The sequence below is a fragment of the Lissotriton helveticus genome, chromosome 2_1, assembly GCF_964261635.1.
Source record: "Lissotriton helveticus chromosome 2_1, aLisHel1.1, whole genome shotgun sequence".
NCBI classification, from domain to species: Eukaryota; Metazoa; Chordata; class Amphibia; order Caudata; family Salamandridae; genus Lissotriton; species Lissotriton helveticus.
Window position 1 is genome coordinate 844,384,774 of NC_136059.1, and position 25,883 is coordinate 844,410,656.

Here is a 25,883-nt window from a genome sequence, read left to right on the forward strand (position 1 = left end):
TATGCAGATGTGCCTTTGCTATGTTTGGTGAAAATCCCTCCAGTAGTTCTTGAGAAAATTGATTTTGAAATTTTTCAAAAGGCATTTTCTATGGGACCTTTAGACACTGCTACAGCCCGAACGGCTGAACGGAATTACACCAAACTTGGCAAAATGGTAGGGACAGGTATGCAGTAGTGCCTTTTCTATATTTGGTGAAAATCCCTCCTGTAGTTGTTGAGAAAATTGAATGTGAGCAAATTATATATCTATATGCGCTCACCGTACGCGTACCGTATGCGCGCGTACCCTTTCGTGCGCGAGTGAGTTTCTGATTGGCTGGCAGTCGACTGTCAACATTCCAAACTGTCCAAACCAGGAAGTGTTGGCCACCATCTTGTTTTTCAAGAGAACGGAGGCACAAGAGAGCCCAAAACAAGAGCGGAAAACACGAAAAGGGGGCAGGGTAGAGACCCCCCCATCCCTCTAGCCCTTCTCAGTGGGTCCAATAAGGACCCCCAAGGGCAAAAAAAAATAAAATTCAAAAAAATCACGGGGTACGCGTACGGTACCCGTACCGTGCGCGTTCCCCACGATTTAAAAAAATATATATATTTTTTTGCACTTGGTGGTCTTTCTGGGACCCCCTGAGAAGGGCTAGTGGGGTCAGGGGTCTCAACCCGCCCCCTTTTCGCGTTTTCAACTCTTGTTTTGTGCTCTCTTGTGCCTCACTTCTCCTGAGAAACAAGATGGCTGCTCAGGTGGTAACAGAAGGATAATAACATATATAAACGTTATCCGCTAATAGAATTAGCATTTACAAAACCTTTGAAATTTATTGAAAAAAAATATAGGTTTCACGCCTGATATAGTTAGGAAATAGCATTTAAAAAACCTTGCAAATTCACTTAAAAAACCATAGGTTTCAGGCCTTGTATAGTTAGGAATTAGCATTTGAAAAACCATTGAAATTGCTCCTATATGGTTAGTTGTACTAACTATATTTCGCGCACCCGCAATCCACTGCTGATGATGTCACATATTACATCATTCATGACATGGTCAGTGACATCACTGATGACATCACTGATGACATCTCAAATGACATTACTGATGACATCACTGATGACATCTCATTTGACATCACTGATCACATCACTGATGATATCATTCATGTGATAATACGATGCACCTCCTCACACTCTAATATAACCTTTGATACCCCCAGTGTTAAATACAGACTACCATTCTTGAAACCATTGACACACCAATACCAGTTACTACATACGCGCTCACTGATTCCTAGGTCTACACACACATTCACTCATTCACCCATAGAATCACTCATACATACAGTCACTCATCAATACAACACTATCATATGCACTCATACACCTATACAGAAACTCACACACTGCCACTCATCCATGGAGTTACTCACACACCTAGTCAGTCATGCAAAGAATCAATCACACTTCCATTTCCTCAACTATACAGTTATACACACAACACCTTACTTATTCAAACATATACTAACACATACTTACTCTCTTATACAATCACTGATACAAGTACACAATGATCCATACAGCCACTCGCACATTCACTGGCTCTCATGTATAGTCATTTATATATGCCAACTCTCACATGCACTGTGTTTTACATATGTACTTACTTGGACATGTAGCACTGAGATATCGATTGACTCACCAACACACCCATGCACACAGTCAACCGCCCATATAGCTGTTTCCACATGCACTCTTGAACTCATACACCTAGTGAATCAACTGCTCACACATCTATGCACAGAGTCACACACCTCCCAGCCAACCACACACACACTCAGTCTCCCATTCAAATACTTGGGCAACCAATCAATAACCCATATAGCCACTCATATAGCTACTGATCAACACATGCAGCAGCTTACACAACAACAGACATACTGATGCACACATTCAGACAGTTTAGTCACTAACCCATGCATTTAGTAAGACACATTTAATCACTCACTCATACAGTCAGTCACGCACCTACTAAATCCTTCATCCAGACACTTATACATCCACTCATTCTTCAATATGTAAAACATATTTAAACTTTACAGAAACACACAGTCACTGGATGATGTCATCAGTGATGTCATCAGTGATGTCAAATGAGATGGCATCAGTGATGTCATCAGTGATGTCATTTGAGATGTCATCAGTGATGTCATCAGTGATGTCACTGACCATGTCATGAATGATCCCCGATCGGCTTGGATGCCGAGTGGTGAAGTACCGACGGACAGAGCAGTGCTTCCCCTTTTCCTGAGCCGTGGCCAGGTGGGGTGAGGTTTTGTCCTCTTACGAGTACGTAATTTCATACGACTTGGAAGAGTGAAAAGAAACGACGTGGACCCCTAGTCAATTCAGGTGATGTCCGTATCAGTTCTGATTTTGAGCACTGATTTTGGTTTCTTTAATTATCATTTGCAGTAGCCATTACTAGACACGGTCCTGAAGAAAGCAATGACAACTTTGTCAAGAATTGCTGAAACATGTTGACCATATAAACCATCCAGACAGTCCTTATTATAGCGACTGGCAGTAACTACTTTTTAATAGTGGAGGCTTGGGTAGCACCAGAATAAAGTTATTAGTACCCTCTCATTCATTTTTAATCATAGTTTTCTTATTTTTCTCACACATATTTTTGAGCACTGCAACATCAGTCCCACATATCACATATGTGCTACGATTTTCTCAATTGAGTAAACAAGACCACAATACGACCTACTTGACCGGTTAAGGGTACCTTTATGTACATCTGGACCCTCCATCGCGATAGTATTGTGGCACTCCTGTTTTTGGTCTTGTTCGGAATCCCAAATGATGAAGGGCGGTTCCGTATGGTGACTGATGGGCATCCTTGGTTGACCACTACAGGTATGACCTTAGTCTGCCAACTCACATTCTTGAATGAACATCTGGAGTAGAAAGCGTGCACTGTTTTAGTTCTTTTTCTGGACCCTCTGACATATTTGTTGTTGAATGTACCTGGGGAACCTGTCAGAGCCTGGTCTTATAAAATCCCTTTTGGTCCATACTAACTGTGTTTACTTGATGTAATATGTGACATCATCAGCAGTGGATTGCGGGTGCGCGAAATATAGTTAGTACAACTAACTATATAGGAGCAATTTCAATGGTTTTTTAAATGCTAATTCCTAACTATATAAGGCCTGAAACCTATGGGTTTTTAAGTGAATATATATATATGTGTGTATATATATATTCACTGAAAAAACCATAGGTTTTACACACGTTATAGTTAGGAAATAGCATTTACAAAACCTATGAAATTCACTGAAAAAACCATAGGTTTGACACCAGTTATAGTTATCTGGAAATTTTACTCGCATAAAACCAATGAAATTCCCACGTTATAGTTAGTTGGACTCACTATAACTTGCGCGTGCAATGCACTGCTGATGACGTCACATATTACATCACTCATGACATGGTCAGTGACATCAGTCATGACATCACTGATGACACTATCCAGTGAATGTGTGTCTTTTTAAAAAATAAATATGTGTTATATATGTATATGTAAAAGTTGATGGAAGAATAAATGTTTAAATAAGTGATTACTTGGATGTTTAAAAAAAAAAATTTGATTGGTTAACTGGTTTATTAAGTGTATCTTAGTGAATACATATATTAGAGAGTAATGTTTAAATATTTAAATATATGTATTAGTGTTTCGCTTTGTGTATAAGTGGTTGCATGGGTTGGTGAGTAGCTACATGTGTATGTATATGGGTTATTACATGTTTTTCTTAGTATCAGTATGAGTGTTTGTATGGTTTGGTGGGGGTATTACCTAGCACATAGATGCATGAATGACTGACTCTCTCTTTGTATGTGTTTTGAAGACAGCATATGTGCAGGACTGTATGGGTGGAAGAGTGTGTATATGTGTGTGTTAGTGAGTGAATGACTGTCTCACTAGTGTCTTTATCAGTAACTACATATGTTTTAATCTAATATATGTGAATATTGATGTATATAAGTGAGTATATGTGAGAGAAAGAGATTGTAAGAGTTCCTGTTTAGATAAGTATGTGTTTCTATAAGTGATTGTTTAAGAGAGTAAGTATGTGTAAGTTTCCATAGAAGTAAGGTGGTTGTGTGTGTATAGCTGTATATGCAAATAAATGGATGTTCAATTGTTTATTTTCATGTGTGAATATGTGTGAGAGTATCTTTTGTATGACTGTCGGTGTGTAACAGGATGAATAGGTGTATCACTACATATCATGAGTGAGTATATGTACGAGTGACTATATAGAACTGTTGATCAATGAGTGGATGTGTATATAGATGGTGGAATTATTGAATTGGTTGTTGTAACTGGTATGGGTATCTCCATTTTTTTGAAAATTTTAGTTTCTATTTTTGAATATGTGTTTCAAGGGTTACATTACAGTGAAAAGAGGTCTGTCACTCTGTCACAAGGATGGTGTCATCAGTGATGTCATGACTGATGTCACTGACCATGTCATGAGTGATGTAATATGTGACGTCATCAGCAGTGCATTGCACACGCAAGTTATAGTGAGTCCAACTAACTATAACGTGGGAATTTCATTGGTTTTATGCGAGTAAAATTTCCAGATAACTATAACTGGTGTCAAACCTATGGTTTTTTCAGTGAATTTCATAGGTTTTGTAAATGCTATTTCCTAACTATAACGTGTGTAAAACCTATGGTTTTTTCAGTGAATTTCATAGGTTTTTTAAATGCTACTTCCTAACTAACGTGTTTAAAACCTATGGTTTTTTCAGTGAATATATATACATATATATATATATATATATATATAAAATTTCTATGGCAAAATGAAACCCCTCATTTTGTTCCTTTTCAAATTAAATGTATTAAGTGTTACCACGTTATTACAATCAAGATGACTTCAGGTGTGCCATACTTTTGTCATAAGTAAGACTGTTAGCGTTCTAGTTGTTCTTTAGAACACTCTGGGACATTCTGTCATTGGGCTATAGTTAGGCTACATCTGGCTGATATTTGGGCTACATTTGGGCTCTTTTGTCTCTGGTGGCCATCTTTGGGCTACATTGGGCTACATTTGGGCTCTAACATATATATAGCCCAATGTAGCCCAATATATATTTTTTCAAAGTTAATTTTCTCAGCAACTACTGAACAGATTTACACCATTCAAAGAAAAGCGTAATCTGCGACCCGGACTCTACCTTTCTACCAAATTTCTTATAAATCCATTCAGCCGTTCGAGCTGTAGCCGTGTCTAAACGTCCTATGGAAAATAACATGGGGAAAACACGTTTTGGGACCCCCCTTTTATCTCAGCCCCCACTTGACGAATCCCCCCCAAACTTTTAGGGAAGGAGCGGAGCGGAGCAGGCCATCTTCTTTGAGAAATTCGCAAAGATTCGTCCACCGGCGCCAACGTTATTCTCAATAGAATGTTGCGGATTTCCTATGGAAACTAGGTCCTAACTACTGTCATTGGGCTATAGTTGGGCTACATCTGGCTGATATTTCGGCTACATTTGGGCTCCTTTGTCTCTGATGGCCATCTTGGGAGACTGCATATCAGAATTTTTTTAATGAAATATAAGAGGATTTGAGAAGTCACTCAAAATGTGCCCTAATTTTTCCTTCTTCAGCACTAATCATCATTTCTATGGCAAAATGAACCCCCTCATTTTGTTCCTTTGCAAATTAAATGTTTTAAGTGTTAACACTTTATTCCAATCAAGATGACTTCAGGTGTGCCATACTTTTGTCATAAGTAAGACTGTTAGCGCTCTAGTTGTTCTTTAGAACACTCTGGGACATTCTGTCATTGGGCTATAGTTGGGCTACATCTGGCTGATATTTGGGCTACATTTGTTTTTTTTGTCTCTGGTGGCCATCTTTGGGCTACATTGGGCTACATTGGGCTACATTTGGGCTCTAACATATATATAGCCCAATGTAGCCCAATATATATTTTTTCAAAGTTAATTTTCGTAAAAACCACTGGAGCACATATCTGAGACATAGCAAAGGCACATCGGGCTACCAGTCCCTACAATTTTGCCAAGTTTGGTGGAAAACCATTCAGCCGTTCGGGCTAAAAGTGAGTCCAACCACCCTATGGAAATTAACATGGGGAAAACACGTTTTGGGACCCCCCTTTTATCTCCGCCCCCACTTGATGAATCCCCCCCAAACTTTCAGGGAAAGAGCAGAGCGGAGCAGGCCATCTTCTTTGAGAAATTCGCAAAGATTCGTCCACCAGCGCCAAAGTTATTCTCAATAGAATGTTGCGGATTTCCTATTGAAACTAGGTCCTAACTATAACTACCTACTGGCGACCGCCAGTAGGTAATATATATATATATGTGTGTGTATATATATATATATATATATATATATATATATATATGTGTATATATATATATGTGTGTATATGTATATGTGTATATATATATATATATATATATATATATATATATATATACATATACATATACATACATACTGAGATGCTGACCTGCTGCAAATAAAGGACACTGTTACAACACACAGAAGTCCGGCCTGTCATGAGTGCATTCCAAGCAAGTGGCACCCCTTTGTTCACATGCACATACATACATATATATATATATATATATATATATATATATATATATATATATATATATATGTGTTTAAATCAGTATTACGTGTAGCTTGTTCTTCCATAATCGTTTGCGATGCTCTGGGAACCAGCACGGCATTCTACTGTGTGCAATGGTCATGGCTGCACTCGACAAACTTTGACTGTTTAAAAATGTTAATGCAGTATTACTGCCTGTTTAGTTGTGAATTTTGCCCACTTAATCTCTCGCGCTCAGGAAACCAGAAGCAGGCGTTCTCCCGGCCTGTAGCACTAGGTAAGAGCGCGCCCCCTGTGTATTCAGTGATGACCCCTTCGAGAGCATGAGCAGGTCAGCGCAGTGGGTAGAATATCACGCACACCCTGGCATCATTGTAGCCAGTGGTAAGGGGGCACTGAAGCCCAGTGGCATTACCTGATTCTGATAAGTATACTGCAAAACACAAGTATGCGATAAAATATGTGTTTAGCTACATAATGCTTAAGAATGCAGTGCAAAAAAAGCTTTCCCTTTATCAGCAAGTCAAAAATATATGATAAAATATGTGTTTAGTACCATTGTTTTACTTTGTGCGGAAGGGTGACAAGATTTGGCAACCACAGACTATTGTCAAATTGAACCACATAGAACAAGCACGTTGTTCTTTAGACAGAAAGTGACACCGGTGAACAAGATAAGGGTGCTACTCCTGCCACAAAAATGTGAAATGTTTGAAAGGCCACAGTGACATCTAAAGGAACATTTCAGTATTTCTGAAGCGTAAACAGACCAACTGCTGGTAACTTTTCATTCAAGCTTTACTTCACCACTTTACCAGGGGAATGGTCCCCAGGGTACAAAATAGCCATAGGAGGGGGGCCCCGTGAACCTCCCTCCACCATTAACAACAGGGGGCTAAAAATTAGAGTAGCGCGGGAGCCCATGCATCTTTTTTTTCCAGCAGGAGCTGCTGATCCAGCCCGAATCACACTGGAAAAAAAATACTTTTTTGTCCCCCGCCTCACCCCCTCAAGAGGCTTCGAGGGTCAAGGTATCCCTACCCTGCCCCCCCCCCTTTTTTTTGTTGTTGTTAAATTTTGTTTTGGTGGACCTGGCTGAAGGCGAGTCCCAAGATGGCTGCTAACACTTCCTGGTTCTCTGAAGGAAAAAAAGGTTAAAGTGATGTTATAGTTAGGTATAGTAATAATATATTACTTTACAACAAGGGTGTGGAATTTAATAAAATATCTACTTGTTCATTGGGCAGGTTGCCTCATAAATCTACTCGCTTGTAACAAAATCCACTTGTCCCTTTTGTGCCATGTAATGCGGCGAAAAATTATGGCAGCAATCTCATTATATAAGAGCTCTGAAATAGCTTCTCTGATTAGCAATTCCCTTATGTTGCCACGTTTCCGCAGATCTGCATACTGGAGCCGAAGGTAGAGGTAAGCAATAGTTCCAGGATTAGAATGCCCTTTTGAGTCTGTGCAAACCTACTAACTTGCATGTTTTAAGGGTTTTCACCAACTTATCTCTAATCTTTTCCCAAAGAAAGGTTGGAAATTTACTCCTGACATTGGCAGACATAAAACTTCTTCCTGGGTTGGGGAAAAAAGTGGTTGGAGGGAAAGTGAACTTGCAAAACCTCAGATTTGCGTATGAGCAAATCTACACCTGCATATTTGCTCATGCAAAAATGCAGTTTACAAATATTTTCTAGGAGTACTATTTCGTGGCCTATTTCTGTAAAGTCCTGTAAATTCTTGAAAGTCGTATATCTGCACTTAATCCAAGGACATGGGTACACTTTATTTAATATTTGGGCCTCTAATTAGATCTGGTGTTAACCATGACCTTTTGTATTTATCGAAATGTTGTCTCTCTCTTTCTATCGGCTAGCTTCACTGTGAGTGACAACATTCTGTTCTTTCACAAGGAGCATATCGACACACAGTTGTTTTGTTCAGTGGCAGGAACTACTGTACTATGTGTGCTTTTTGAGACTAAAACAATTTTTGTTTTTGCCGATGTTTGGAATAATGGTGAGGGCCCGGCAGCTCCCACTCTAATAAGGTTTTACAAAAACCATGCCAAAACAAGTCAACCATTGACAAAACCAAAAGGCTGACCAACAATATCAGACCTACTGGCTTTACCAATGCTTGTTTCTTTTTATGTTTCCCATGATCTTATTAAAACTAGTTACACTGATTTTCCATTAAGAACATTTTTGGGAAATACTAGCGCAAATCAACACATTTTACTAAATGATGCTGCAAAGAAGTGGTACCTGCATTTTTTGAGTAGTTTAACACCTTCCACGCTGATGACGAGCTCAGCTCGTCATGAGCGTAACCTGCCGTGCGCTCATGACGAGCTGAGCTCGTCATGTAACGTGGTAATTTCAAAATTGCCGCGTACAGCCGGAAAAGCCGCCGCATCGATGCGGTTAACAAAATGTTTTTGCATTTTTTTTGTGAACATTTTATTTTGAAAGCAAAGAATCATCAGTCTTGCTTTCAGGCTTCTGCAAATATTTGCATCTAATCAGATCGCATTCTGAGAGCAGTATACATAGCCTCATATTGCTAAACATTGAAAATGTTTGTACACATTTTTATACTCTAAGCACTGTCAGTAGTGCAGTCTGAGCTTATATTTACATAGAGCGCTCAACCTAATAATAAAGCCTTTGCATTAATGAACCATAAATACAAGTTTGAACGGCATTAACACATGGCCGCAAATATTACATTAACTGCAGGCAATGCCTTTCCCTTATCCATATTGTGGTACTGTAAACTGGCAGCCAAAGGGTTTGTGCTTTAGGGGGTGGGGCCTACGTGTCCCAAGGACAAAATACACATGAAAACTGGTTGCCCCACATTCCTGTTACAATAAAGAAAACCTCAGAAATTCACAGAAAAAATAAATAAAGGTTAAAGAGACACAATAGTTAGATGAAAATGTCAGTTAACACATAACATTTTAAACAAAAAAAGCACTGAAATTCATCAGTTCTAATTTACTGAGCTAACTAGAATTGTGCCCCCACCATGCCCAGTGTTGTAATCAATGATGTATTTTGAAATTTTTTCAGTTATGTCATCAATGATGTAATTGAACTTGTCGTGAGTGATGCAATCTGTGAGGTCATAAGCAGAGCCAATTATAATTTACTGAGCGAACTCTAACGTGTGGCCCTGCTGTGCACTGCATATGACCTCACATACTACATCACTCATGACATTTTCAGTGGCATCATTAATTACATCAATCACTGGTGACATCATTCAGTGAATTTGACATAAGCTTACTCTGGTTTTTCTTTTTTTTTTGACAGTTCTGATTTGCATTAGCAAACGCAAAATGTTTTCTTTTGTTTTGCCAATGTGGTAGCAAAGCCAAATGATTAAACCTGTTGTTTTTGTCTGCTTATTATGTTCAGGAGGCGATTAGTTTATATTCACAAATTTCAGAGTATGTCTAGAAGAGTAACAATTACATGCAAAACTGCGGAGTACCTCCAGTGAAATGACTATAAAAGAATTGTCCTCTCTGACCTTTCTCTATCTCCCGACATATCTTCACCCTAACTCGCTATAGAATACCTGGTGGTAATACTGTCTTGTTCAAGATATTTTGGAAAAACTAATTCAATCCTTTCACAAGGCAACCTATTTTTTTTTTGCCTTGACTTGTCCTATATCTGTTAACTACATAAAAATATAAAAATGTTACTATTTTCCGTAAAATTTTACGACGTTACCAAATGTTTTTCAAGCTATGTTGGTGGCATTTGAAACGTGCACAATCTGCCATATGTATGGCTTCATGGCGCTATTGGCAGTCGTGCAGCTTTCAAACTTGGCTCTGAGGTTTCCATGCATTAGACATTTAATTTAATTTACGTAACGTGGATGAAACTGACACTGACGTGCAACTGATAAAATTGCCGAAAGGCCCACCATTACAGAGGAGCCATCTTTATCTTCCCTTGAGCATATTAAAAGCCACTTAAAGGCTCCATCCTCTGTTCAAGCTGCACTGGTCGCGAAAGGTGTTACCCCTCGTTGTTTCTGCTTGCTTAAATAATATTTGGACATCACGTAGCTTAGAGCAGCATATATAGACGTTTGGAGAATGTGAGGGGAGTTACAGTGCCCCGTTTCCTGCAATGGGAAGCTTGTTTTTTGTGAAATCAGAGCAAACATTTGAGTATGTAGCTAACTTGTTCATCTATGAAACAACTGCCCAAGGAAGAGGCGGGGGGGGGGGGGCTCAGCCTTATGTCATAGTTTCTATCATATCTACGGATTCAGATGTTTCATTAACTATGACAATATTAATTTAGTAAGCACGCTTTTTAGCGCCACTGATTTACACACATATATGTTTTAGTATTATCTGTTAAGGACAGGCTAGATAGTATTGTTACACGGGAGCACAATTCCCCTGCTCATTCTCATTTTTATTCTCCTTTCTTTCCTCTTTACTTTGGCAGTTTTGTCGAGGTGAACCAATTTCCTGCTATTGTTGTTGTTTCGGTGCCTGCAGTAGCTCAGTTTAATTAGTGCGGAACTGAACCCAATTTTGTAAATGCAAATGCGTGTCTGTGGGGAAGGCCCGTCACTCAGTCGCCTCACCCTGTGACACCAGGGCCCACGCCGACATCTTGAGTGCTGGGATCTCGGTAACTGGCCCTGCAATCAATGTCGAAATCTGAACCAGTGGACATGGTTTTTGAATGAAAAGGGCTGGTTGTACAATGCACCGCCTTCGAGGCACATGCTATTTACATGTCCGACGCCAGGGCTTGAGGCCAAATCAGATAATAAGCTACAAGCCTAAATAAAATCCTGTGTTAGATAGGATTAAAGATTGCCAACGCAATAGACTAGATGCTTCTTTGAACACTCCTGGGAGCAGATAATATGTCCTAATATACAGAATGATCCTACAGCGGAAATAACTTAAAGAGTGTGTGATTTTCGTTATGGAACATTGTTTTCCTGCTTCAGTAATATGTATGGGTATATGCACTGTAAACTTTGAAATCAGGAAAGCAAAAAGAAAGTATGCTTTTGTTTCCACCAAGGTGTGTGTCTGTGTTAGCCGCTTACACAGTGAGGGTAACACAATATGTTAATTTTTGATGCATCAGACACATGCATTCTGAAGGAAGCTAATGCAGCACACTGACCCCTGCCAGTATCTGTCTTGCTTGTCACTTCACTGGCTGTGGCCCACATACCACACCCAAGTGCCAGAGGGCATGCAGCTTTTCCAAAGAGTCTTGGATCAGGTTTTCATTGGCTGTTCTAATTCATGTAAAAGTAATTCCTTTGGGATCCTGGAAACATTTTGAAGAATCAGGATGACTCTTCCTAAGTGGCAGAGCTTTACAGGTGTAGACCTCCATCTTTATGCTTCTGGGGAAAGTGGTTTTGGTGTACAACAGCAGTGTCTCAGTTTCATTAGAGTTGCTAAATGGCTGTGTGTCCTGTCTTTAGAGATTTCAGAATGTGTACCGGACCACAGAAACTCCAATTTACCCATCTACTTTTTGGAGGGTAAATACTGTGGCTCAGAGACCATTATGTGCAATGCGAGTGGTAGGAAATATACATCAGTTTCACATGGCTCTTCAGTACTTGAAGGATGTGTTTCAAGTTGACTTCCCTGACACCTAGATCATGCTTCCCCATAGATGTCTTCCTTGTCGCGTAATCAAGGCAGATCCTGTGTTCGATTCTGCCTTCCCAAAGATCCAGAGTTATGCAGAGGTGTTGGCACTGGCAGTACCAAGCCTGTGTCCTTGCTCAGACTGCCCATCTAGCCATGGCCTAGGCTTTTCAAACCTAAAACTGATTACAGCATATTAAACTTATCACAAGAGCCCAATCAAACTTGTACTAAATGGCCCCCAACTCGGGGGGAAATTGCTCACATCAACGGTTTCCTCATTTACACCTGCCCTCCTCAGACAGGCAGTATAATTGACACTGTCAAGAGTTTTTGCCAATCATTGGGGCGTCAGACACTTTTGATGAATTATTTTGTGTGAGTAATGTATTCCAGTGGTTACACAGTTTGTGGTGGAACCAGGAGACCTGATTTCTAATCCCACCCCATCCATTTGACCACATTATGTGAATGTGGAAAATCACTCCATCTCCTCTTTCACCTTAAGTGAAATAGATATAAAATAGGTTGTATTAAAAAGCTGGTCAGTTATGTTTCTATTTAATCCAGTATATGCATACAGGTGAATTCTACCGGTATTCCCCCTGCAGAGAATAAATCCTAAATAGAACATGCTCTGTGGGTCGGTTATTTTCCCTTTTCAACCTTTATTCACTAAGGTTTGTATCTAATGATGGTTGTGGCAGGCTGGTGCACAGATACTATAATTTGCGAGTGCAGAGTCACACCAGTGATTAACAAGGTGTGGATTTGAACTTGTGAATGGATTCATTGCTAGGGTGGCACAATTTTCTATGAGAGTAAATCTGCTCGCAGTGGTTGATTGTGGCATTCTGGTGCTGGGCACATGACTAATCATCTGGACATCCACAAACTCTCATGATTGTGAGTAGTTCCACAGAGAAACAAAAATGAAAACTTTTTTTACACTTTATTTATTGTGGGCAGCATAAGAAAGTCATACGATTACACAGTGTTATCAGTCTATCGCAGTGGACAATTTCGGAGTACATTTGAAAACATTCAATATTTGTATGGGTAATTTCATGACAAGTTACAATGAGATTGCCCCAAATCGGTACAGCCATGTATCGTATGCAAACCAGATTGTTTCACTATTTAACCACCATTTTATTCAACACAGAGCATCGCCTTATCCCCGACAACGCAATGTAGCCACGTCCTTCATTCTGAACAAAAATAATAACTTAAACCATGTTTTTCTCTGCAGCGCTACCTTTGGTGAGACTCCAAATACTTTATCAATGCTGATTTATATGGTCCTGCTTTTTTCGCTGTCATTCCACATTTGCCCCGCGAGAAGTCCCTAGTTTACTGTCATTTTTTCCTAACTGTTCTTTACTTGAAGCTAATTTCTTTGTAGTTTATGTATTGGAGAGATTTTAAAATACTTAGCTGGCCGGATTGTGAATATCAATTAGATCACAGGGGGAATTCACATGTACAGCAAACGAAGTATCTATCACGCCTTTTTTTTTTTTTTACACAATTAACGATGCAACAGCCAATTTCATTTCACATTTACCTTCTGTCTGGCCATAGGAGCTCTTTGCTGTTTTGTTGCACACCTGTTTTTTGGCACTGACCCGGTGACCTTGGAGTCAAGGAAGTGTCACGTTAGAGGCCACTAATGAGAGCGTGCTGGTAGTTTCCCTGCTCTGGCCTTTCAACCTCGAGCAGGCTGCTGGCCGGAGCAGCAGCGCGAGCTGTCATACGCGTCATGCTAAGAAAACGGCCCTGCGCCACTTCCTCCCCCTAGTGACGAGGGAGCGCGCGCCCAGCTGAGGCTGGAGATGAATATGCAGGTTAGAGGGAAATTAACCTGCACTTGCACCCTTTGCATTCATTGCCTCGCAGAAGACACCCTGTACATCTTCCTGTTTTACCGCCTACGCCGTTTGAATAACTTTTTATGAAAAGAACTATAATAAAATGAGGACATATTGTGGTGGTTCAAAAGCAAAGGTCGTGCCCTGAGAGCAACCCCTTATTCCCATATTTGCTGAACATACTTGTTAAGCCAGAGTTTAGTCAGTCATCATTAATCAATGCTGTTCTCCTGGGCCTCCGGAGCCACTGTGGTTTTTCTGCATCATACGCCATTATTAAAGGGTCGAGAAACATGGTCACAAATGTAACATGGCAAAAAACGGAGGTTTGTGAATGAATGCTGAGGATAACTGTTGTTTTCTTCTTTTATGTTTCAGGTGTTTAAAATTGAGGTTCTTGTAAGTGGAAGGAAACATTTCGTCGAAAAAAGATACAGTGAATTTCACGCTCTTCATAAAAAGGTATGTTCGCCACAATCCGACGCCTGCCTTTGCATAGTCGTGTTGTTGTTTTTCACAACTTTTGTTTTTTTGTTTAAATTTCTTTTATTAGTTTTCAACATAGAGAAAGTGCGAACACGCCATTGTGCTCTGCAATCATCGGGGTGCAACCCAGCAGTCGTAGTGCTATTTTCGGCAATCAAGAACAGGATGAAAGAAAAAAGAAACATCCCCCCCTCCTCCCTGAAAAAAAATAAAATGCCCACCCCTATTAGATGGAAAGACAAGGAACAATCTAGGAAAGGATCGTAAATGGTGGAAGTGTTGGGGACATTATGTTTGGGGGGGTCTGCAAGTCTCAGTAGTCGTAGGTATTTGGGGCAGGTGAGGTCCATGAACTCAGATGTCAATAGCGTAAGAAAGGGAGCCCACAGGTCGTGAAAGGAGGCTACTGGATGAGTCAAAGAGAGAGAAATCTTTTCCATCCCCAAAATGGCCCACAACCTATGAAGCCATCCTAGGAGTAAAGCGAATTTGTATAAGTCTGATGTCAAGCTTGTGTCACTGTGTCGTGTGAGTAACCACTTCTCTAACGGGCTGAGATGCCACTCCGCACCCCCTCTCACATCACTATGGAGAACCCAATTTCGGGCCTAAAAATATTGATACCGCTCTGTTTCCGGGATGCCGTGTTCAGTACGGAGAGCAGTAAAGGAGCGGGGTCCCGAAAGATCAAAGAGATGACCTATGGAGCGACAGGCCTCTTTAGTCCAATGGTCAAACTCCCCAGGGTCAAGGCCTGGGGTGAAATCAGGATTTTGTTCTGTAGGCGTAATTGGGGACGGGAACGTTGGATGCCCCCTAGAAACTGCAGTCTTGTCCCAAGCTAACAAAGTAGGAGGTGTCACCACCAAGAGGCATAAAATGTGGGGTGGCCCCGTCCGAGAAAGGGAACCCCCCATAAAGGCTGGCCAGCAAGGGACCTATCCATAAACAACCAGTGCTTCTCAGATTCCAGGCGTGATCACTCCACCAGCGCCCTGCCAGTAAGCTAGAAGCTCAGGGAGTCCCAGGCCCCCCTTCAGTGGGTCCCGATAGGTAAGTTCCCGACGCAACCGAGCTCTCTGATCCCGCCAGATGAAGCTCTCAATTTCTCGTTGCAAGGAAAGCATGACTCCTGGTGGCGGATTCAGGGGGAGCATATAAAACAGGTAGAGAATTTGGGGCAGTATCACCATTTTCACCGCTGCTATACGGCCCAACCAGGAGAGAGAATGTGGTCTCCATTTTTTTGAGAGAGTCGCGGACGTGTCGCAGAATTATCGTGTAGTTCAACGTTCTGGTGGATTTAATAGTAGGGAATATCTGCAGCCCTAGATAGGAAATGGAGTCGTGGGCCCACTGGATCGGGTAGGAACACTGCAATAACCCCAGAATCTCAGACCCTAAGGACAGGTCTAGGGTTTGTGATTTCTGCACATTTATCTTAAAACCCGAGGCAAGTGCAAACCTGTCCAGTTCATCTAAGAAAGCTGGTAGAGATTCCCTAGGGTGCTCCAGCGCAGCCACCAAGTCATCTGCATATAAACAGAGCTTATGTTCCTACTCCCCCAAAACGTGCTCCCCTACTGGTGGGGTCATCTTGAACCCTTTGAGCCATGGGCTCCATATAGAGGGCGAACAGGAGCGTCGACAACGGGCACCCCTGCCTGGTCCCTCTACGTATGGGAAAGGCTGAAGAAGCCTTCCCATTCACCTGCACCATAGCCGTAGGAATCACGTAACTACCAAAAACCCAACCGATAAAGCGATCTAGGAGGCGGAAGTGGACTATAGTCGCCCAGAGATACGGCCAATGGACCCTATCAAACGCTTTTTCAGCGTCGACAGAGAAGATCATTCACTCCACTGGGAAGCGTTCCGGCCTATTCACCAAATGGAGAAGTCATTTGGTATTGTCGGAGCATTGGCATCCGGGGACAAACCCATACTGATCTGGGTCGATCAGCCTGAGAAGATGACGAGAAAGTCTGTCCGCCAGGATTCCGGTAAAAATCTTTAAGTCCACATTAAGAAGAGAAATAGGGCGGTAAGAACTGCAAAGGCGTTTATCCTTATCAGGTTTAGGGATGACCGTTATTAACGCTTCTATCATAGAGGGCGGAAAGGAGGAAGTCTGGGTAGACCCAATCATGTTAAAAACCTGTACTAGGAGTGGGGCTAATACCACACAAAACTTTTTATAAAAAAGGGAGGAGAACCCATCCGGGCCTGGCAACTTGTGTTTCAAATGGGAGATTGCTGAAATGACCTCCTCCAGTTGTATGGGGGCCTCAAGCTCTGCCGCCTGATTTGGTAAAAGTTTAGCTGTGGCAACACTGTGAAGGTAATGGGTTGGTCCGCTCTCAGGCAAGAATTGAGCCTCATATAAGGTCTTATAGAATTGTCGGAACGCATCTACGATCTCCAGGTCATCATCACAGTCCCTCCCTCGCTGATCCCGTATCTCAGTGACTCTGGACGCTTGTCATTGCGCCCGAAGCCGATTCGCGAGAAGACGCCCGCACCGATCACCAGGCGGAGGGCTGCGTACTCAGCCCGGTCAACATCTAGCCCTGCTAGCTGTTCCCTGGCTGCTTTAAGATTCTTCCAGACCCTGGGCGCCCCCGGTCCTTTGATGTATGCGCTCCAGCTCTGTCACTTCCCCCGTCAAGGGTTCTCTCTCCTGTCTTTGTAATCAGCCACCGCGAAGCCAAGAAGTTTTTCACAACTTTGAGGTGGAATATGCTTCTCTGAAGAAACTTTGTCAACTCAGGGCCAGATTCATCAAGCTTAAATCCGCTTGCAAAGGGCCAGATTCTGAGAATCTGGCCCTTTGCGAGCGGTATTTTTGCATTTGGGATGCATCATCCCAAATGCAAAAATCGCTAATTAAGAATTCGCTAAATTGCGATTATTTGCATTTAAGTAATCTCAAATTGAGATTCCTTAAATGCAATGCATGAAAGTGAAAAAAATAGCGAATTCGCTATTAGGGCACACAAATTACCATGAAGTACATCTTCGTGGTAATTTGCAAAAACTTTGAAAAATGCACTAAAGTGCATTTTTCAAAGTTTCATGTTGCGCACACACATGCCTAAGGGCATGTGTGTGCGCAACATATGTGCACACATCAATTTGAGGGGTGCAACAGGGTGTCCTTTGGACACCCCTGCACCCTTGAAATCGCAATCTCAATTTGCGAATCGCTAATTGCGATTAGCAAATTGAGATTGAGATTGAGATTCCTATGGGCCTCTAGGCCTATAGGAATGAATGGGGAGATATTCCTTAATTGCGACTCGCAATTTGCGAGTCGCAATTAAGGAATTATTAGAAATCGCTATTTTTGTAGTGATTTCTTGATGCATAGCATTTTGCTATTCCTTAATAGCGAATCGGTATTTTTCACTATTAAGGAATAGCAAAATGTGTTCTTGATGAATATGGGGGTAAATGCTAATGAATGTGCTCTGCCGCCAAGGTTATAACTTCACACAAATAGCACCAAAGTAGTTGATGTTTGCTAATGAATTTCAGATAACCGTTTCCCCCTTTAAATAACCAAGAGCCATTGCCTAGTAACTGTAGTCCCAATGTGGCCCACAGACACCCTACGCCCGATATCATTCATCCCTGTTAATCGATTATGTGAATGTAGTCTCATCGGATACTTGCAGAAGACTGCCTCTGCAACGCGTCATCAAATAATATTGGTCTGCGGAGTACCAGTTTGGCTCCGACTCTGCCCTTACTGGGCAGCTAAGCCCTGTTCCACTGCTGACACCGCTCCCTGTCTTATGATCCAGCGGCCTATAGAAAATATATCATAAACAACGCTACCCAACTTCATAACCTATAAACAAAATTCTATACCAAATATGGACCCATTTATAAACCTGACATATTTTGGGCCTACTGAATCAGGTGGTCAAATTAAATCTATATACAAATTATCTACATACTATATACATTTTATACATCTGCGGAAAGAATATTGTCATTAGAATAAAACTATACCATTTAAATGACCACCATTGGCGATGTGATCTAGCTAATAGTAACCTACACTCCTGAATAACCAAGACCAGCTTGTTTGTCAAAAGTAAGATTTTATTTACTAAATTATGGTATATAAGTTGATAATTTTATAAATGAATTTTATTTGTAATAAAGCAATCATGATTGTAAAGAAATATGAGAAAATACAATTTAAGCAAGTAAATCAAATTTAAAGTGAATATATAAAGTTTAGCATTTCTAAACCTAATTCCCTAACTGAGCTAAATAGATAGAAATTAAAGTAAAGTTCTTTGAGGATTCTTACGTGCTCCAAGTAAAGTCCATCAGCACTTCACCCTCATCGGAAAGTCAGAAAGCAGCAGCCAGCCCATCCCTAAGGGCATGACTTTTTATACCTTTCTATGCTAACTAAACTACGCAAAGGAAAGTTTTCAGAAATCTTCGACGTCCCATTGGCTGAGAGTGACAAGTGACATGTCACCCAGTTTTCAAAAAGTTCCATTAAATCACGTTTCATAGAGACCATTGTCTCTTCCACGTGAAGCCAGAAGCTTCCTGAGTTTGCAACAAATGTATTAAGTCATTCTCGCAGCGTCCATTGACTTTCATTATACTTCCGCGGATGCCAAGTTAAGGACTGACAAAATGTTCACTTTCGACCTTGGCCATGTCCGACAGAATGATGACAGCATTAGTTTTTGCTTTGTGAACGTAGCTTTTGACGAATTATTTATTTCAGAATGGGCGTCTCGTGACTTTCTGCAGAATAACATGTCAGCTCTTTTTCTGCGGCTCAAGTGACTAGGCCCAAAAGCAGGCAACTTATGATTTCTAATATAAAACAAACACAAGAAAAGTATTAATGTAAGAAATAATGTAGATTCTGTATCCACCCCAAGTTTTACTAATTAATTAACCCACCCGATTAATCAAAATGTTACCTAGCCATTGTAAACAAATAAAGCAGCGTTTATATCTACCAGTCTCCGTTTTTCCATGAGACCCATATGCACCTAGAATAGTAGAAATGACATCACACAGACAAGGAAAAGCAAAACAAGCACATGCTTCTTTTAAGTTTGCAGCAGTTAGTAATGACAAAAACGAAAACAATAAATTATTTTATTATTTTGCACGAACAAAAGATGCAACATTTATGCACGTTTATGAGCACACATGTTAGTCCCCCCACGTGTAAAGTTTAATCTAAGTTGTATTAGCACAACATATCACAAATCATTAATATTATTATTCATGTTATGGAAATGTGACTTCGCGAGTTTAAACAAAATTTTGTTTTCTATCTCGCTCCATCAACTCCCTCATCTGGTGATTAACAAATCACCACACCAGCACTCAAAATTTTGGTAAATTAAATTTCTAAGAAATCGATTCAAATTCATTTGTATCAGTAAACCTAAAAGTCTGTTTCTGCATAATCTTTGCAATTAACATGACGCTCTCTATGTAACTCCTGCAATTCGATCTCCCTTTCTTCTTCTTTTCTGAGTTTATAGATTCTTTTCTTTTCTTTCAACTGTTTCTTTCTTTTATGTAACAAACAACCTAATTTGGTCAAAATAAAAATGAATACTATTATAATCAAAGGTGCCAGAATCTTGCCAAGAATTGAACTTCCGATATTATGAAACCAGTTTTTAATTGCTTGAAACCTTTTTGAAAGTTTCCCTGTAAATTCTTCTTCTTCTAATGGAATTATCTCTGAATGCATTTGTGTAATATTCTTAATATACATTTCAATATTCTTACTCTCATCAGGTATATATGTACAGCAATGTTGAACATGTAAAATGCCACAGACTCCTCCCTCTTTTGCTAAGAGTATGTCCAAAGCAAGACGGTCTTGAATTACCATAGATCTAATTGCAATAACTTCAACATTCACTAATTGAAATCCATCAGCTGTGTCAGTTGATAATCTATCAACTATAGTGGACAATTTTCTGATTCTCCCTGCATTTAGGGTTATACCAACAAAAGGAATTACAGCTTGAAAAATATCTCCCAGAACTTCAGTAAAAGTTTCTCTTTTAGCTCTATTTACATAATTATGAATTTTAAACAATCCTTCTGAATCTCTGTCAACATGAAACACTTTAGGAAAAACAATTCCCACATAACAAGTTCCATACCAGTGGTCTGGAAGGTTGTAGTAGGCTTTGTCACCACAAACAAAATAAATCCCAGGAAAGATAGGATCCTTTCCACCTTTAAATCCCCAACCTCCCAAAATCTGATAAGTATCTTCACAGTTACTTGCACCTACAAAGTAATTATCAAAAAGTGTGTTATCTCTTCTAATGCAAAGTTTTCCACTAACAGGTTTGTCTATGTGAATTGCAATATTTTCAAGCATTTTGCCATTTAATTTCTCATCCTCTTTTTGCCAGAAGGCTGACTTAGTCTGCTTAACTAATTCATTTCTCTTAAAAATAACTCTTCTCTCCTCAACCATGTTCAAAAATTTCTTTCCTTCAGCACTTAATTTACATGTTAGATTATTCTTGTAAGCATACTCGTAAGTGAGTTCATTAGTAACAAGGAAAAATTCTCTCATTTGTTTTGCTTTCTTATGCTTATTTAAAGCGTTATCAATCTTAATATTAGCAAAAATTTCATCATAATTTGAATAATAATACTCTAAACGTCCAGTTTGATAAAATAAACTAGTTAATACACTACATGTTACAGCATAAGTGAGAGGAAGCATATTATATGTTACTCCCTCAGAAACAGAAGCAGGTAATTTAACACAGACATAGCAGTCTTTTGCATCCATTACCTTAACATATTCACTCAATAGCTTTGTGAAAGTATTACTTGAAAAATCTCCTATTGATTTATCTTGATGAAAGTTAGGCTGATGATCAATAACTTTTGTAGACGCACTATGTTTAGTTTGACTAACCAGAGCTTTGCTTGTTAAATTAACTTTGTGTAATTCTCTATTCATCTCTAAAGGAATAATCACAGCTAGAACCAACCAGAGCAGAACTAAAATGAGCAGACATACCAGAGTCATCTTACAGCATCTTTTAAAAACAGAACACTTTGAAGTACTCTCCTTAACATAAGGCATTCTTGGTTAATTTTAGCCTCAAAATTTAAAATAAATTTTAAAATTCTATATAAATTCTAAATTTATATACACCCCCCTTTTAAAATTTCTTTTTCTTTTTCTTTTTAAAATTCTAAACAAGATTTCTTCGACCTTATGTCATACATAAGTTTTCTTCAACTAAACAGTTTTTCTTCGACCTTGTGTCAACTAACAAATTTTCTTCAGCCTTTTGCCAATTAATATTTCTGTACTTCAATCATTGTCACTAATTTCTTGGATTTCGTTTTCTTCTTCACTACTATCATATATGTCAATAACAGGTGGAATTACTAAGTAAGTCCACTCAGGAGACTTGTATTTTTGATTTGGTCTTATTATTCTCTTCCCTTTTCTCGATATCACTTCAATTTTTCTTCCAACTCCAACTTCTTTTCCAGGACTCTTTTGACTACTGATTTCTTCAACTTGTTCTATTGGTTTCTTGATCAATCTGACTCTCAATCTTCCACCAGGCCAGTAGTCTGCTTTTCTCACGTACTTCTTCTTTGGTTCAGAATTATTTGATTCTGACTTCCAAGTCCTTTTCTTTCTGTTTTCACTTTCACCTTCCACGTCACTTTCTTCAGTTTCGTAGTCTGAAATTTCAATTGACTCAGGAACTTTTCTATTCGGCAATTTCACTCCTTCAGGAACTTCACTTTGTCTTCCATCACTGGTACTTGGTAATTCGTTCTCCTCCTCTTCCTCAATTACCTCTAACTTCCCAGATTTCGGATATTTGTTCCTTACTTCAGAGCTTGTTCTCTGCTTTTCGATACTCTCCTGGTCTGAAACTTCTTTTTGTTCAGCTTCTCTGTCTTCAATGGAGACAACCGAATCCTCAGTTATCTTTCCTTTTAACAGATTCTCTTCACCTTCAGAATCTATTTCAATTATTTCTAAGTCCTTTCTTGTTACATTTCCATTCACAGGCACAGTTTCCAGATGTCGACTTTCTTGTCGATCTTCAGAATCTGGAATTATTTCACTTTCTGTTTTGTCTTCTGCCTCAGAATCAGAATCTTCTGTGGTATCACTTTCAACATCAGAACTCTCAGGTGTTGGTACTGGAATAGTATGACTAGGATGTATCCAACGTTTCAATCCTCTGCACTTTACAGCATTAGTAGTAATCAAGATTATCTGCCTAGGTTTTTGCCATCTAGGAGCTAGACAATTCCTCCTCCGATGTACTTTCGTTCTGACCCAATCGCCAGGTCTCAGATCATGAGTCAAAACCTTTTCATTTGATTGTGCTTCAGTTCCCACCTGATTAGACACAGAAGTTACCATATCAGATAACCTTTTACAATAATCCAAAATTGCACTGTCATTTATGCTCAACAGTTTACCTACAGGTACAAATGCTTGCCTCATAACTCTTCCCATTAATATTTCATGAGGACTCAAACCTGTCTTTTTATCTGGTGTACTTCTTAATGACATCAAAACAAGTGGAAGAGCATCGGTCCACTTTATACCTGTCTCAAGACACATTTTTCCAATTCTGTTTTTGATTGTTCCATTTATTTGTTCAACTACTCCTGATGCCTCTGGTCTGTATGCACAGTGTATTTTCTGCTCAATGCTCAAAGCTTCGCAAATTAACTTCATCAGTTTGTTATCGAAATGGCTTCCTCCATCACTCTCAATAGTGACTGGAAAACCGTACCTTGGGATGATTTCTCTGAGCATTAGTTTTGCTACTGTAATTGAATCACAATGTCGTGTAGGGAAAGCCTCTACCCATCTTGAGAATAAGCATACAATTACAAGTACATATTTCAAACAATTGTGTAAGGGCATTTCGATGAAATCCATTTGTAACCTGGTAAAGGGACCACCTTCTCGACCAATTATTCCTGTCCCCACCACTGATTTTCTGTTTGGATTCATTTGTTGGCATGACAAACACCTTTGACAAAAAGATTCAGCAATAGTTCTAAACTTGGTATTGAACCATGTTTCTCTGAAAAGTCTGACCATCGAATCTCTTCCTAGATGTGCTGGACCGTGATATAATCTGGCCATGTCAGCAATCAAACAATTTGGTAAAACTACTCTGCCATCTTTGTAAACCCACACTCCATCTTCTTCACGTGGTCTACAATCTGATCTTAACCACAAGTCTTTTTCATCATCTTCTGCTTCGTTTTGTAAATCTCTAATCTCATGCCATGTCTCTACAACAGTTGTTAGCATTAATGAATTTGAATCAGTTTCTTTACTCCTCTCCCGATTGTATGAATAATTTTTCCTTGCGCAGTACTTTGCTGTTTCATCTGCGAAGGCATTTCCCTTGGAAATATAATCAGTTCCTCTAGTGTGCGCTGCACATTTAACAATGGCAATTTCTTTTGGTAATTGTATTGCTTCAATTAATCTCCTAATGAAAACTGCATTTTTAATTGGTGATCCTGTTGATGTCATGTATCCTCTCTGTGACCAGAGTTGTCCATAATCATACACAACTCCGTACCCATACTGACTATCAGTAATGATGGTAACTCTTATATCCTTTGATATTTCACATGCACGAATTAAAGCAATCAATTCAGCCACTTGTGCTGAACGAACTCCTTCAAGACATGATGCTTCTTCAACATCTACAACTGTACAAACTGAGTATGAAGCTTTCAAGACACCTCCTTCGGATCTTAGGCATGAGCCATCTACAAAGTAGACAAAATCCGATTCAGACAAAGGTCTGTCTTTGATGTCTTTTCTTGGTTTAGTGCAGAATTCCATGACATCTAAACATTCATGTTCTGTCTCAATGTCATCAACAATTTCAGAATCAGGCAGTAATGTAGAAGGATTCAGATTCAAACATCTTGAAATCGAAACATTATCTGCTCCCAGTATGATTTTCTCATACTTTGTCAATCTGCTGCTTGTTAAATGTTGAGTCTTACCTCTTGTCAGTAATATTTCAACTGAATGAGGCACAAAAACTTTTACAGGAAATCCCATTATAATCCCCTCGCTTTGTTCGAGACTGATACTTGTAGCTGCAACTGCTTTTAAGCAACCTGGTAATGCTTTTGCAATTGGATCAAGAACTGCAGAGAAGTATGCAATAGGTTTCTTTAAATTTCCATGTCTCTGAATTAACACAGATAATGCACATCCTTCTCTCTCACTGCAATACAGTTCAAAATCTTTCTCATAATTTGGCATACCTAAAGCAGGAGCTTGGCATAAGCTCTTTTTCAGGTTCTCAAAACATTCCATCTCAGCATCATTGAGAATAATTGGATCTTTTACATCTGACTTTGTCAGTCTTTGTAGTGGTTTTGCAATTACTGAAAATCCACTTATCCATTGTCGACAGTAACCTACCATTCCCAAGAACATTCTGACCTGTCTTTGTGTTCTAGGTGGTAACATTGCTTGAATCATTTTTATTCTCTCTATTGTTACTTGTCTTTTTCCCTTTGCAATTCTGTGACCAAGATATTTTACTTCTTGTTTGCAAAACTGTAGTTTTGCTGGGGACACTTTATGTCCTTCTTCTGCAAGGCGATTTAACAGGATTATTGTGTCTGTTACACAATTTTCTCTTGTCTTTGCAGCTATTAACAAATCATCAATATACTGCACTAGTGTAGACCTACCTGGTAAATCTAGGTCTTCTAATGATCTTTTTAACAGTTCGTTAAAGATTGAAGGACTTTCTGTATAGCCCTGAGGGATTCTTGACCATCCGAGGGTCTTACCTTGGAATCTGAAAGCAAATATTTCATAACTGTCTGGATGTAAGGGAACAGTAAAGAATGCATTGCAAAGGTCGATGACTGTATACCATTCAGCATCATGTGGAATCTGGAATAGAATTACTGCTGGATTTGGAACCACAGGACAACATGGAACGACAATTTGATTAACTTTTCTCAAATCTTGTACGATTCTAAATGTTCCGTTAGACTTTTTAACTCCCATAATCGGTGAATTACAAGAGCTACTCTTCATTTCCTTTAATACACCTTGCTTGATTAATTTTTCAATTATAGGTGTAATACCTTCAATTGTTTCTGTTTTCATCTTATATTGTGGAGT

General features: G+C 39.6%; 1 protein-coding gene across 1 annotated transcript in view; it reads left to right on the forward strand.

Annotated features, from left to right (window-relative positions):
• Positions 1–25,883, forward strand: part of SNX24 (sorting nexin 24) — a 766,047-nt gene that overhangs the window by 288,469 nt on the left and 451,695 nt on the right. Inside the window, exon 2 of the mRNA XM_078675572.1 lies at positions 14,576–14,659. Within this exon, the coding sequence (XP_078531698.1) occupies positions 14,576–14,659 (84 nt within the window). The remainder of the gene's footprint in view (positions 1–14,575; positions 14,660–25,883) is intronic.